Source organism: Peromyscus maniculatus, chromosome 17 (assembly GCF_049852395.1).
Source record: "Peromyscus maniculatus bairdii isolate BWxNUB_F1_BW_parent chromosome 17, HU_Pman_BW_mat_3.1, whole genome shotgun sequence".
NCBI classification, from domain to species: domain Eukaryota; kingdom Metazoa; phylum Chordata; class Mammalia; order Rodentia; family Cricetidae; genus Peromyscus; species Peromyscus maniculatus.
Window position 1 is genome coordinate 46,626,741 of NC_134868.1, and position 16,253 is coordinate 46,642,993.

The 16,253-nt window shown below is 39.4% G+C and overlaps 1 protein-coding gene across 3 annotated transcripts in view; it reads left to right on the forward strand.

The window, feature by feature from the left end:
* Hook3 (hook microtubule tethering protein 3) overlaps positions 1-16,253 on the forward strand; it is a 91,921-nt gene that overhangs the window by 21,251 nt on the left and 54,417 nt on the right. For all 3 annotated transcript variants that reach the window (XM_006982931.4, XM_042262829.2, XM_076553588.1), the window contains exons 3-5: positions 5,765-5,837; positions 8,156-8,206; positions 14,560-14,692. In XM_006982931.4, coding sequence (XP_006982993.2) covers positions 5,765-5,837; positions 8,156-8,206; positions 14,560-14,692 — 257 coding nt within the window. The remainder of the gene's footprint in view (positions 1-5,764; positions 5,838-8,155; positions 8,207-14,559; positions 14,693-16,253) is intronic.

Consider the following 16,253-nt stretch of genomic DNA (forward strand, 5'->3'; position numbering starts at 1 on the left):
CATTTAATCCCAGGACAGTTGCAGTATTTAGGAGGCAGACAGAGAGAGGATTACAAGTTCAAGGCAGGCCTCAAGCTCCGAAATAAGCGTGTTTGAAGCCATCCTGGGCTACATGAGACCCTGTCTCAAAAAGAAAGCCTGAATCAATAAATGAATGAATAAGTAAAATAAAAGGAGAAAGACTATTTTGGCTCACATTTTCAGAGCTTTTAGTTCATGGTCTGCTTGTTCCTGCTATGAACTTGCAGTAAGGAAAAATATCTTGAGTGCAGGAGGATGTGGGTGATCAAAGCTGCTGATGTCAGTATTACGAACTCCAAGCCTTCACACAAACCTTTCTGGAAACTACTTCATCTAAACCAAAGCAGTGTTTTAAAGCATTTTTAAAGGAACTTTCTGGTTCAGTGCCTATGGCTTTTAGCAATCAACCACATAGCACCAGACTATGAAAGATTAATACTTTACTGCCAGTGATTGTACCTTTCAGGTGATTTAACTGTCAAAAATAACATTTAAATTTTTCTAACATCTGAACTAATCTTTAAAATCGCTTTTTGCTGTTATAGTACAATCCCCTTTGTTTTCTTTGCATTGTCTGTTTTGTAAGAGATTTTAAGCAAAGAGAGTGCCCGCAGGAGGCATTCTCAGCTCTGACAAGGGCAGTGCTTCTTTCCCCGATGATGTGTGTGTCCTACTTGCAGCCGTCCGTCCCTCTTTTTAACCACATGTAATAGGATCAAGGATGAAAATAGACTTTGGCCCAAGCTCACTGGGGTTTTATAATGAGTCAATAACAGCCAGTCTTATTTAGAAGTTGTAAAGACTTAGAACATATCTAGGGGCTGGAGAGATGGCTCAGAGGTTAAGAGCACTGACTGTTCTTCCAGAGGACCTGGGTTCAATTCCCAGCAACCACATGGTGGCTAATAACCATCTATGAGATCTGGCGCCCTCTTCTGGCATGCAGGCAGAATACTATATACTTAATAAAATTAATTTAAAATAAAAAAAAGAACATATCTATAGCCATTTCCAGCTTTGTATTGGGAGAAACAGGAAGAGGTTGGTCCACAGAGACAAAATGGTATAGATGGAAAATAAACATAGAAGAAAGCAGTCTAAGATGCTTATTCCAGTATTTGTGAGGCCCAGCCTTCTTTTAAGTACTAGTACACACCTCCTCTTCTTCCTTTTTTTTTCTTTTTTGCATCAGATTACCTAAATTGTTTTCTCTTGGTGTAGAAAATCTTCCCTAGAAACTCTAAATTAAACTTAAAAACAAAAATAGATGAGTATGACTGTCCACATGCCAGTTAATGAAGTAAGCTCTTTTACTACATATAAATGTATCAGATACCCAAATATAATAGCTAAAAATACAAAAAGGAAAAAAAATTAAAGGAGTAAGTCTTTGTAACCTTGGCAGAAGTGTCCTAGATAAAAATGCTGTAAGTACATAGGTAGATAAATTGAACTTTGTCAAACTTAGAAACCTTTGTACGTACAATCCGCCATCAAGAAAGTGAAAAGGAGGGGCTGGAGAGGTGGCTTAAGGGTTAAGAGCATCCACTGCTCTTGAAGAGTACCTGGGGGGTGTTCAGTTCCCAGAACCTACATGATGGCTCAAAACCATCTGTAACCCCAGTTCCAGGGGTTTAATACCCTCTTATAGCTTCTCAGGGCACCAGGTATCCACATGGTAAATGTTCATACACATAAAATGTTGGAAGATTTTTGCTGACTGATAGAGGTGACAGTCTCCCGATGGCCTGGCAGTTTATCTCAGTATCTTGACAACATAGGGCTCCCTCCCTCCAGCAGAACTTCCGCCTCTAACCCCCCTTATCTGGAGAATGTCCCTGGGCCTGAAGGACTGACCTTATCTAAACCAGACGCCTGACTTATCTTTAGCTTGAACCCTGGCATAGATCCCTGCTAGAAGGCTCTCTTGCTGCACAGATGATAACTAAGACTTGTGCTAGGAGCCTTATGATAGGAGTGTGCCACTTCATGTAAATTAGGGTTTGTCCCCAGGCTCCCCAATCCTATATATTCTTTGTGCTCTGGAGTAAAGCTGAGCTGATTCACTGGTCTGTCTCCTGGAGGCCTCCCTCCGTTCATGCTCATGGGCTACCTACTAAGCTTTCTGTTGCCCACTACTGCCTCTTGCCCTCTTGCCCTAGCGGCTGATAGGCCAAGAGGGAAAGAGGACCCCCCATACGTAATAAAATAAAAAATAACTTTAAAAAGAAAGTGAAAGGGTGACTCGTCGATGGCTCATTGGTTTACAGTGCTTGCTGTTCTAGTGGAGGACCAGCATTCGGTTCCTAAAACCGCTGTTGAGCAGTGTAAAACTGTTACCTGCATCCACCACCCGAGGATCCAGTTCCTCCTCTGGCTTCCATGGGCACCTGCACACATATGTACACAAACACAAAGTTTGTAAAGTGAAAAGAAGGCATCAACCACCACAGGCAAGTTTTATGTTAAACAGAATTATCTGATCCAGCAATTCCACCCAGATGAACCATGTCCATACAAAAACTGGTACATGACTGCTAAGCATCATTATTTATAATAGCTCAAAGTAAAAACAACCCAAATATTCATCACCTAATGAATGAATAAACATAATGTAGTAGTCATTTATCATAGAGATCATTTGTGAGAAATACATCTTGTACAAACACAAAGTAGGCCATACAATATTGTAGGTTCATTGTAGTTGACCGTGGATGGACATGCTATGTGGGGCTTGGCCATTATCCGTAAAGCAGTCAAGTCCTGGTACATGCTACATTACATGAAAACCTTAGAATCATACTAACTGAGAGAAGTCAGACATAAATGATCATACGGTTTACTGTTTTGTTCATTAAAATGTTCAGGGCCGAGAACAAAGAAAGAAATTAGATTAGTAATTTCCAGAGGTGAGAAAATAAAAAAATGAGAAAGACGACTAATGGACACAAGGTTTATCTTATTTGCTCCTTTTTTTCCCCCTCTCTCTTGTGTGTGCAGGTGCTCTTGAATGTACATATAGATGTCTCCAAAACTTGACATTGGATGTCTGACCTTGATAACTTTCATACCTTGGTTTTTGAGACAGGGACTCTCATAAATTTTTATTCTGATCTCACTGTTTCAACCAAGGGATCCACCTGTCTCCACCCCCCCCAAGCCCCTTCCCCCATGGACCCTGCTCCCTCTATACTTGGCTTAGACACATGCCTCTGCTCCTGGCTTTTACATGGGTACTGAGGATCCAAACTCAGGCCGTCACTGCTGTACGGCTTTTACCCTCTGAGCCGTCTCCGTCACCTACACTTCCTTTTCTGTGAAGACACAGAAGCTTTACCATGCTGGTGATGGTTGTGTAGTTCTGTCAGTATTGTATTCTGAAGTGATTTGTATGGTCTAAATGAATAAATGGATGATATGTGAACTATATCTTAGTCAATTTTTAAAAGTAGATGTAGATGTAACCAATCGTCTTATTAAAATAAGAAACACAGAGCCAATGTAAAAGAGAAAGCCGAGAGGTCAGAGCTCAGAGCTAAAATCTTACCTCCTGCAGTGCTCCCAGCTTCCCCGAGAGAGAGCTTCTTCCTGTGTGTCTGTCTTTAAATAGCCTTTCTGTTCTGCCTTCTCATTGGTTGTAAACCCAACCACATGACTGCCTTGTCACTGCCTGTAAGTACCGCCCTCCAGGTCTTAAAGGCGTATGTCTCCAATACTGGCTGTATCCCTGAACACACAGAAATCTACCTAGCTCTTCTAACCACCACGCTCTTGCTATGGCTCTAATAGCTCTGACCCCAGGGCAACTTTATTTATTAACATAAAATTAAAATCACATTTCAGTACAAATAAAATATCACCATAAGTAGATAAATGGACCAGTGAAGTGGTGTGCTGTGGATATCACTCTATATAAATAAAACACTCATGGCCAGTGGCCAGGCAGGAAGTATAGGCGGGACAAAGAGAGAGGAGAATTGGGGAAACAGGAAGAAGGAGGGAGAGACACTGCAGCCACGGCCAGGACAAGCAGCATGTAAAGACGCCGGTAAGCCACCAGCCATGTGGCAAGGTATAGATTTATAAAAATGGGTTAATTTAAGATCAAAGAACAGTTAGCAAGAAGCCTGCCACGGCCATACAGTTTATAAGTAGTATAAGCATCTGAGTGATTATTTTATACATGGATTGTGGGACTGCGGGGCTTGGGGAACCTGGAGAGAAGCCCTCCAGCAACAGTGATGCATGGCTTTAATCCCAGCACTCGAGAGGCAGAGGCAGATGAACCTCTCTGAGTTAGAGAATAGCTTGGTCTGCGTAGAGAGTTCCAGGCCAGCCAAGACTACACAGTGAGACTGTGTTTTGGTTTGGTTTTGGTTTTGGTTTTAAGGTAGATGAATTAGGAGGCTGGAGAGATGGCTCAGCAGTTAAGTGTGCTTCCTGCTCTTCCAAAGGACCAAGTACAGTTCCCAGCACCACATCAGATGGGTCACAATTGCCTGTAACTCTAGCTGCGGAGGATCTACTGCCCTCCTCTTACCTCTTTGTGCACACTCATTCACACACACATACCCATTGTTAAAATAATAAAAATAAATTTTAAAAAGATGAATAGACAAGTTAATATGTTATATAGTGGTTAAATATAGGCTTAAAATGATTTTGATAGATATAATTTATAACCTTTTTATATATACTTATTACCGAAATAAGTACATTTATTTTTGTAACAAAATTTTTAATCCTAAGTAGCCAATTGCTTGTTTTAAAATTAGCTGAAGCCGGGCAGTGGTGGCACACGCCTTTAATCCCAGCACTCGGGAGGCAGAGCCAGAGCCAGGTGGATCTCCGTGAGTTTGAGGCCTGGGCTACAGAGTGAGTTCCAGGAAAGGTGCAAAGCTACACTGAGAAACCCTGTCTTGAAAAACCAAAACCAAAAAAAAATAAAATAAAAATTTAACTGAAATAAAACTTATTTCTGATTGAATTTCAATTACAGTAAAAATTGAAATGTAAATCACTCCCCTCCCCTCACTAACATTCCTGTCCCAATACTCTTCTGTAATTTGGTTGAATAGATAGTTATGTTATGGAAAGATCTTGGACTTAATATTAGCTAGACCAGGACAAACAGATGTTCCATTGTGGTCTTGGACAAATCATTTCTTAGAGCTTCAGTTTGAAAAACTTAAAGTAATATTCATGCTGAATTTGAGAAGTTTGGGTATGTTTTTTGTTTTGTTGGTTGGTTGGTTTTTCTTCCAAATATAAATATAGGAGGATTTCCTAGGAAAAATAAGGATGTGTATATTTAAGGTCTACCCTTGTTTGCCTATATTTGCCTATATAACTTCATTTTTACTTTCTTGAGATCGTGTGTCTTTTTAAAAAGGTTGTCATTGTTTTTTACTTGTTTTAGATAGTTTTATGCTATCAACAACTCTAGTTTTGTTTACTCAACTATAACTCATTTTAGAATATGTTAATTATATATTAGCATTGTACCTTTTAGTTTTTTAAAATAAAATATTCATTTTGTAATACATCTTCTATAACTAATTTATACCAAAACTATTCAAACTGATTTTAGATAATGTGCTACTACATCTGGTCTCATAGATTATTTAATGACTGGTATGTGGCATATACATATTTTTGTGGCTCACTGAAATGATGACATGAGATGGGATTGGGTGTAAGCATGACAGCTACGGGCCTTAATCCAACTTTTCTTTACTTGCAGAGATCCTGCATATTTCGATGATAATTGGCTAAACAGAATCAAAACTGAAGTGGGAGACAACTGGAGATTAAAGGTATTTCTTTTTGCTTTTACAGCTGTTAAATCTTTAAATATTTATGTTGTATATTGTCTTACTTAGGGTTTCTATTGCTGCGAAGAGACACCATGACCACAGCAAATCTTACAAAGGAAAACATTCAACTGGGCCTGGCCCTACCATTTACTCTCTATGGCAAGTGTACAAACTTGCTATGGAGTGCTTCTTCAATTGTATGATGCCATTGGTTAAAATAAGATAATGTAGCATTTTGCCATGGGGAAAACCACTATTTTAAATGACTGTATCAGTTTTAAGGTGTTCCACTTTCAGATGTTGGAAGTATGAAAAATAAACAGCTTAGAAGAGCAAAAAAGGAAATAGTAAATGATGTATTTTCCAAATCCAAATGTTTCCAGAAATACAAAATGTTAATTTTATTTATGATACTGGGTTTTGTTTTTGTTTTTTAGATAGTTTGCTATACAGCCTACATCTGCCTTGAATTCACAGTTTCCTGCCCTCACCTCTTGAATTAACAGACATAAGCAAGCACCCTATGCTTGTTTTGTTGTTTTTAATAAATACCCAACGTTTTGGTTTATTTTTCTCTTTAAAATAAATGTTTCCAGGGGCTGGAGAGATTGCTCAGCAGTTTAGAGCACTTGTTACACTTGTTACTCTTGCAAGGACCTATGTTAGGTAGCCAGCAATCCACACGGTGGCTCCAAATCATCTGTAGCTCCTATTCCCAAACTCTGGTATCCTTTTCTGACTTTGGAGAGCACCAGGCACACACATGGTGCACATACATGCAAACAGGCAGAACACTCAGACACATAAATACTTTTTTAAATACTTCACACCAGAAGGTTGCAGCCTCTTTTGTTTGATAAGCTCAGGCTATATTGTCTTTTGTTCTAGGATATATTGTTTTAGGACACACCCAGTTACAGGTTGAGCATCATCAGTCCTAAATCCAAAACACATCTGATCCCAAGCATTTCATATAAGGAAGCATCATAACTAGCGTATAAATACTAACATTGAACATATTCAGCTAGATCACAAGGATGATTGGCAGAATATGGCACATTTAACCCAATACAAATTTGACTATATGAGGAGGGTCAAAAGCAGATGGGAACGTACGAGTTTTTAATCAAATTATGCAGTGAATCTGCCTGTCATCTCACCCTGATAAAAATGACCAGTGAACTTAAGTTCTGGAGTGAGTTAATACACTGAGACACTGTAAGATTTCTCCTCTTATCTCATTTATGGTCCTCCTTAAAGCACTAGCAAAACTTTTGCAGTGCTTAATGTTAGTCTGTTTTAGTATTTCAGGATGCAATAGTAATTTTGTTGTTGTTGTTGTTGGAGAGGAGTTGAGACAGGAATTCTATGTGTACCCTTGGCTATCTTGGAACTCACTCAGGCTGGCCTCGAACTCAGCAATCTGCCTGCCTCTTCCTCCCGAGTGCAGGGATTAAAGGCATGTGCCACCAAGGTTATAATTACTTACTTTGTTTGGTATTCAGCTAAAGGGCAACCTTTTCTTGACAGTGGAGGCATTTGGACATGTATTTTCTGGATTAAGACAACAAGGGGCTGGAGAAATGTCTCAGCAGTTAAGAGCTGCTCTTCCAGAGGACCTAGGTTCAATTCCCCAACTTCCACAGCAGATCACAACCTTATGTAACTCCAGTTCCAGGGGATCTAACATGCATGCAAGCAAAACACCCATATATGTAAATTAATTTTTAAATTTTTTAAAAAGATTTCCAAGGATAAGTTTCACAATAGTTTCTGTTTAATACTCTGAAGTTAGAGAAAATAGCACGAATTTAAGTTCAGGTCTTTAAGAATAATACATTTTATTTCCTTTACTTACAAAAGTCTGTATAATCTGTTAGGTGTTATTCATTTCCCCATAGTGTTATCACGAAGTAATAGTCTTTTCATGATGTTGTTACTTCAAATATCCTATTAAGTTTTATTTTTTACACAGTTTAAATAACCATTATGTGAATTGGGCCAGAAGTGTTTCAGATTTTAGAAGAGATTTTTGGGGAGATTTAGGGTTTGTTTGTTTGTTTGTTTAGAAAGTTGCATAAACTTGACCAGTTGAACATCCCTAATCTCAAGATCTGAAATCTGAAATGCTCCAAAGTCCAAATGTTTTAAAGTACCAACATGCTGTTCCAAAAATTTTGGAGTTTGGCACACTTTAGACTTCGAGTTGTGGTCTGGGAATACTCAGCTTGTACTTGCTCTATGATTCACTGGAGTTTTTAATGTTACTCTGTACTAAGGTCTGTGCTTGCCTCTCACCCACTTCTCTCTCTAAACAGATTAGTAACTTAAAGAAAATTTTAAAAGGAATCTTGGATTACAATCATGAGGTAAAAAAATTTTTTTCTCATTCTACTTGGAAATATTACAGAATAGTTTAAGTTTTTTATAGTTTCAAGAAAAACCATTTCAAAATTAATAGTTTCTATCTTCCCCTATATAGCATTGGTTCAAATAACCAGTCATCTCTTAGATGGTGAACACACCAGTAATTTTCATTGTTATGAGTAACTTGTGCATGGTTATTAAAATATGTTAAATTTTGTTTATATTATACTCTTTTCTTTCTGTACTTGTGAAGGTAGTTTAGCGCTCGTTTGGACTGTGGTGATTGGCCCTGCAGCTTGTGTTTTTTTCTTCAGCAAGCTCCTGGATCGTAGGTGAACTCTCCTCATCCTCTGAGATCATATATGTCAGAACATAGGCATGGGGAGATATTCACGCAGCAGAACTAATTAATTTCATGATCATAGATGCCAATAGGACATAAAATTGCCTAAAAACGTGTGTTATTTTCTTGGCATTTTCCCCCCTGCAAGCAAGATACCCACGTTTATATCTATAGCATCCATCTTCTCCATCTTAGTAAGTGACTTTATCACAGTGGTTCTCAACTTGTGGGTTGAGACCCCACAGGGCTCACGTATCAGATACTCTGCATATAAGAGATTTATATTACAATTCATAACAATAACAAAAGTACACATATGAAGTAGCAATGAAATAATTTGATGGTTGGGGGTCACTACAGCATGAGAAACTAGATTAAAGGGTCACATCATCAGGAAGGTTGAGAACTACTGTTCCATCATACCCAACCTAGAATGCAAGTCTCAAGCCTTGGTATCATTCTATAGTCCTTCCCATGGTTTTCAGACAGGCTTACTCTAGAATACAGGTTGTATTTTGTACATTTTGTAGCCCAGTGTTATTAAAATTCCTTCCCAGGGAGAGATGTAAGCAACATCTACCCCTTCTCTTAAAGTCCCAATGACAAATGGAGGCACAATTCCACCCAAGTTCACTCTTTAAAAACCTGTGAGTTTATTGGGCTTCCTTACAGAGCATAGGCAAGGGATTACTAAAGGGATGTGGGTGCTTCTCTTCCCACTGCTAAAAAGGCCACCCCTAAAAAGCCTTTACCCAGAAGGGATAGATAAGGTCTTCGTTGGCCTATACATACTACCCCTCTCCCAGGTCATGTGCAGTTAAGGTAGAGATGCATATAGTAGGTGGAGACAGCTGGATACTCAGGTGAGAATCTTGTGCCTTCTTGCTCCTCTGTTCTGAGGTATAAATCATCAGCAAGCTTAGCTGGATGATCTTTTGCATGAGGTGCAGCTGAGTGCTCCAAAATGGCTGTTCTTAGCTTAGGGGACAATCTCTTACTGCACCCAGGCTGGCCTCCACCTCAGGGACAGTCCTTCTGCCTCCCCTGGTCTTGTGCCAGTATACTAGTATGGGCCATCATGTCCCGCCTGATGATTTGTTTGTTTTCCTGTTTGTTATTTTTTTGAGACAGAGTTTCATGTAGGCCAGGCTAGCTTTAAGCTCAGTATATAGCTGAAGGTGACCTTGAACTTCTGACTTTTCTACCTCCACCTTCTGAGTGCTGGGATGTCTTTCTTTTAATATCATCAGCAAAATCTATTAGGCCTCAAAATGGAGCTTTTCCACCTCTGCTCTACCACCCAGAACCAAGCTGTCCTTAGCTTGTACTTAGACTGCTGAAATAACTGGGGGCAGTTTGACTTCTCCCTGTTCTGTAGTTCTGTCCAGCCAGGCAGGTTTTGAACATGATACGCTTCTGCACCAGTCTCTCAAGCAGCTGACATTAAAGGCCTGTGCCACCAGACCAAACTTGCATGGCATAGTTTGCCCTTTTTTTTTTGAGACAGTGTTTCTCTGTGTAGCTTTGGAGCCTGTCTTGGAACTCACTTTGTAGACCACCAGGCTGGCCTTGAACTCACAGAGATCTACCTGCCTTTGCCTCCCAAGTGCTGGGATTAAAGGCCTGTGCCACCACTGACTGACTCAAATGGTTTACTCTTACATTGAGGATTATTCTACATTCTTGTCTTATGCAGATTTATTTGGTTGCCTCACCCCTTATATAGTCATGAAACAAGGTTGGGTGCAGACCTGACATAGTCCTTTTCAGTTCCAGCCACCAGCAATGCTGTGTTGTAGTGAGCAGTTAATTTGTAATCATCTCAAATAACTTAAAAATCAGTATTTATTTTCTAGAAAATTGTTATATATAAAAGAGCACTTGGGGTAAGTATTAGACATCTTGAACAAATGTGCAGAAGACCATAACTGTTGGGGTGGCTTCCTTTTGTTTGTTCTTTGGCCAGAAGTTATTTGTAAGGGTACTAAGAAGTGATATTTACTAGATCTTTGGGAATTATGAGAAGTAATTGTTTTTACCCTGAGCACCATATTTGCTTAATTTGAAAATTAAAAATTATAATTTTCTCAGAAAAGTATCACAGTGGAAAGGAAATAGAAAATGTATGTCAGAAAAGATGGTGGTGATATCTTAGGAACTACTTTGCTGTATGTCATTGTAGTTTGGCTGCTGTATGCTGACCACATGGAGTGCTACCATTAGTATTGCACAGTGAGAGACCCAGGCTCTCTGTACATACCTCTTCTCTTTCTCTGTTATCTGTTTTTCTCACCCTCTTGCTCCACCGTATTCCACAAAATCTTCCTTGACGATGCTTTGGACTTCAGTCTGCAGCACCATTCTGTGTTCCAGTCAGCGTGACCTGACTATGCTCATTGTGCTTAGAGAGGAGATGAGTCTAGTCTCTGCGGCTTGGAGCTTTCCTGATGTGCTTTTGAAAGCCTAGGTGTATACCAAGTGCTGGCGAGCAGGACTAAAGTGTTCAGTATTGTTACTGTTTTGCAACTACACATAGTGAGTCTCTAGTATGTGATTCACTGCCAACCTCCCCTTTTAACCTTTTAACCAGTGTTCTTTTCCTTTTTAATCACTGGCTGTAATTTGTAATTATTTGTTTTTTTTCTACAATTACTTTATTTGCTTTATATGTTTTTTAGTCGCTCCATATACTTCATGAAGGGAGGATACTTGTTTAAATGTTTTGTAAAATATACGTCTTTTGAAACAGTATTTAAAAAACAGAAAAACAAACCCAGGATCTCCTGTGGACAGGCTGGCCTCTACCTCTGTATGTAGCCAACAGATACCATCCTCCTGACAACACCTCCTGAGGCTGAGCCACTCCAACCTTGACACAGTAACTTTATATTCAGAATTTTTCTAAACTATGTAGCTACTCAGGAGGGTAAGGCAGGAGAATTTCTTGATCCTAGGAGTTTGAAGCCAACCTGGGCAACATAGTGGCTTAGGGCTCAAAAAAAAAAAAAAAATCTAGATGGTAGTAGCATACGCCTTTAATCCCAGCACTCAGGAGGTGGAGGCAGGTGGATCTCTGTGAATTCGAGACCAGCCTAGTCTCCAAAGCAAGTTCCAGGAAAGGTGCAAAGCTACACAGAGAAACCCTGTCTCGAAAAACCAAAAAAAAAAAAAGTAGAATAAAATAAAACTACTTAGCACTGTCCACCTCCATATTATTTTATAGGATGCAAAATTGAAAATAAGCCACATGTCTTGCAACATGGAAATTATGAAATACTTATTAGGCAAGTAGTATTCGACCATAAAAAATGTTTTTATTACTTTTGTATATGCAATATGGTAGCACTTTTGTAGACATCTACATAAGTGTACCTACAGAAACATTTATGAAGGTCCATAGTCTGACTCAAATCTTTTAGATGAGGTCCATTTTAAAATTCAGGGTTTTTTTCAAACTCTAGAAAAGTAACGTGATACCTGTATCCTCTGGGTTAGGACCTGTTGTATTGAGATTCCTGCAATAAAGCTTAAGGGTGCTCATTCTTAACTAGAATCAACAAGAATAGTAAATGAGCTTATGTTCTGTCACTACCTTTCATATGCAGTCTGAGAATTCCTCTCCCTGTTTCTATCACATTCCTTTTATTGACTCTTGTGTACTTGCATTTCTCTTTGCTGGTTTACTTTGTGAGACAAGGTCTCATGCACTTTGTAGACCAGGCTGACCTTGAACTCACCTGCCTCTGCCTTCTGAGTGCTGGTGTTAAAGGCATCCCCACAATGTCCAGCTTCTGGTTTACTTTTATATTGATGAGCACGTTTTAACAGTGCCATCTTCAGAAGTACGTACATGCTGAAGTTTAGGCCTTGACCTTTATTTCTTCTTCCTTGAGAGTTAGGTTGGCTGTGAGTGGAAGCCATTGTGGCCTTGTTCACCAGCTTCCTCTAGATTTGCTGCTGAAATCTCTCACATGGATTCCCATTCCCTTTTGGCGACTTCTTTGTTGAGGATTGATTTGTTTTTTTTTTTATCTCTAAGGGCTCATGAAAATGTGCTTTGATGCAAGGTGCATTTTGAGCATGGGTTTTGTTTATTATGCTTGGCCAACCCTCACAAGTCCTTAAAAATTGAGTATCTACTAGTTTTAGGAAATTTTTTCTACTTCATTTTTTATGTTTATCTGCAGAACTCCCAGTGAGAATTTAAGCCTCCTGGATTGATCTTTTAATTACTCAGATTTTTTTTAATTACTCAGTCAAATTTTCTTTTTACTGCTTATATTTCTTATCTACTCCTGAGATAACTGCATACCTTTCTTGCTTGCCCATTGAAACTTCCTATTATATTTTCTATTCCCATGAGTACATCTTTATTTTATTCTTTTTCCAACCCTTTTGTTCAGTTTCTTCCCAGTAGACATCTCTGTTACAATTAATATATATCTCCTTTTGAACTGGAGAAAAGCAGGGGCGGGGAGGCCCTTAAATATGAGAGTCCTTTCTCACTCCGGTGACATTACTTAAGGGACTAGGGTCCCTGGCCACTGAAGCTACCCCAGGTTAGTGGCTTCTGTGTCCTTTGTGTTGTGAACTCAAAGATGAATTTCACAAACAACAGAAGGTTAAGTTTTAGAAAGGAGTTTTTTTTGTTTTGTTTTGTTTTCCGAGACAGGGTTTCTCTGTGTAGCTTTGTGCTTTTCCTGGATCTCACTTGGTAGCCCAGGCTGGCCTTGAACTCACAGAGATCCGCCTGCCTCTGCCTCCCGAGTGCTGGGACTAAAGGCGTGCGCCACCACCGCCCGGCTCTAGAAAGGAGTTTTATTATAGAAGATAGCTTAAGAGGAGGGAAACGAGAAAGGGTTGCCACTAATGGCCCCTGCTTCAGAGTTAATAAGGCTTTGCTGGGTTGAGGCATGGGAGGGAGCTTCTCAGGCCAGTTGCCCCACACAAGGTATTCATTAACACGTTCCCAACCTGCTGGCTAGACTGGAAATTTGGCACACCTTCAAGGATCAGAGAAGCACCTGGTCACGCACTGGCTTCCAGGCAGCTGTGCTCATTAGGTTGCTGTGTAAACCCAGAAGAATGATAGCAAGAAACCAGCACACAAGCCAGTGCCTCTGAACATTTTTGGCATTTCGGGCCTCTGGTCAAGACAGAATTGTGATGGAACCAAGTATAGCCCTGGCTCAAGGACAAGAAACTGGTTTTTGAGGTCTTCATGAGCTGCACACAGTTTCTTTTTCCTGTTTTTAATTACTGCTGGAGAGTGATTTACCAATGCAGAGAAGGAATTAAATTGCGTTGACGGTACATTCCTGTATAGCCAAGGGTAACCTTGAACTTCTGGTTATCTGTCTCTTCTGAGTGCTGGGATTATACCCATGCACTACCATGCCTAGTTTATGTAGTGCCAAGATTGGAAGTAGGCTAGTGCTCTACCAACTGGTCTACCTCCCTACCCCCTACAGGGCTTTCACTAACAGGTTATCCAGCAGAGAAATTCCCATTTCTTTGCATAAGTTATTTCATTTGGAACTAAATTCTCCATCAAAAGGATCTTCCGTTCTCATTCCTGTTAAGAGTGTCTCACTACCAACAGTTTTAGAGACAAAGTGAAGGTAGCAAAGGAGAATCTCACTTTTGGTAGTGTGAATTCTTTAATCCCACGTGTTTTGGATGTCCTTTAGTTTAGATCTTTCTGGTTATAATTCATCAGAGAGCAAACATCTAAGCTTTCTTAGAACAGCAGAAGGATCAATAGAATATGGATTTTTGTTCAGTGTACATATATACCACTTACCAGATTAGGGACTAAATTACTAGGATACATGATAGTTGTAATTTAGGTGTGGGAAATAAGAATAGAAATCGGGAGTGAGGTCGGCAAGTTGACATAACAACTCTGGCCTTGACAGTGAATTTCTGGTGATTAACAAATCAATCTCTATTAAATATTTTATTTGGTGCTATAAATGTGAATGTAATTATAATCTCTTTGTCTCCATTCAGATTTTAGGACAGCAGATTAATGATTTTACCCTTCCTGATGTGAACCTTATTGGGGAGCATTCTGATGCAGCAGAGCTCGGAAGGATGCTCCAGCTCATTCTAGGCTGTGCTGTGAACTGTGAACAGAAGCAAGGTAACTAATGAAAGTAATATATATTGTGTACTTCATATATAAAGCACCAGGATAAGTAGCATCTTTCCATGACTGCCCATCTCCTGCAGCTTTGCTGGTAGTTTGCCTTCAAGTTTAAATGAATTCTGCATGGTAGTCTAATTTTGATTATGGTCATATTCCTTCCCTTTCTGTAAGATTGTATAATTGAATGGTTTTTATATTGTTGTTATGTTTATTTTTTTTATGCTGGCTGTGGAACCTGGTGCTTTGTTTATACTAAGCATGTATTATATTATTAAATTATATCCCCAGCCTGAATACATTCTTCTTAATGCACTTTAACTACATTGGATATGGTGACATTTATTATTATTATTAAAATATTTATTTATTTATTTATTTATTTATTTATTTATTTATTTAGCAAAATGATAGCTTAGGAAACATTTTTATGCTTCAGTATAAGAGCACAGACTGTAATGTCCAATCACCCTATGTTCAAATGTAGGTGCACTCTTACAGTCTATGGAGAGATACTGGGCAAATCTAATCTTCATTTTATTTTCTTAGTAAATGAACATTTAGTACCTACCTCACAAGATCATTCGGGGGTCTAAGTAACAAAACATAAAACAACGTAATATCTTGCACATAGTAATGTTTCAAACAATATTAATTCATGAAAATGTGATTTTTTTAAAATATATATGTTTATATAGTATTTTGAAACAATAATTCCATTTCACTTATGTAAGTTCTAATAGGCACAGTTTTATTTTTTTGAGACAGTGTCTCATTGTGTAGCCATGGCTGGCCTGGAACTTGCTATGTAAGCCATGTTGGGAGGAGTGCTAGGATTATAGGGAGGAGTGCTGGGATTATAGGGAGGAGTGCTGGGATTATAGGGAGGAGTGCTGGGATTATAGGGAGGAGTGCTAGGATTGTAGGGAGGAGTGCTAGGATTATAGGGAGGAGTGCTAGGATTATAGGGAGGAGTGCTGGGATTATAGGGAGGAGTGCTGGGATTATAGGGAGGAGCGCTGGGATTATAGGGAGGAGCGCTGGGATTATAGGGAGGAGCGCTGGGATTATAGGGAGGAGTGTTGGGATTATAGGGAGGAGTGCTGGGATTATAGGGAGGAGCGCTGGGATTATAGGGAGGAGCGCTGGGATTATAGGGAGGAGCGCTGGGATTATAGGGAGGAATGCTGGGATTATAGGCGTGGCCACCATACCTGCCATGTTACAATTTATTTTCTTGAAAAACTTTTTCATACAATATATTCTGATCATGACTCCCCTCCCCCAACTCCTCCTATATCTTTCCCATCTCCACAGTCATGCAGCTCCTTTCTCTGTCTCTTTAAAGGAAAACAAAAACCACACACACACACACACACACACACACACACACACACACACACGACTAAAATCCATAAAAACCCAAGATGACCAACCATTATACACAGACAAAAGATGAGTGAGAAAAAATATTTTGCCCAATCAAAGCAATAAGAGGCAAAAAGTAGTACCATTGAGTTCATTTTGTGTTGGCCATTTAGTCCTGGGCATGGAACCT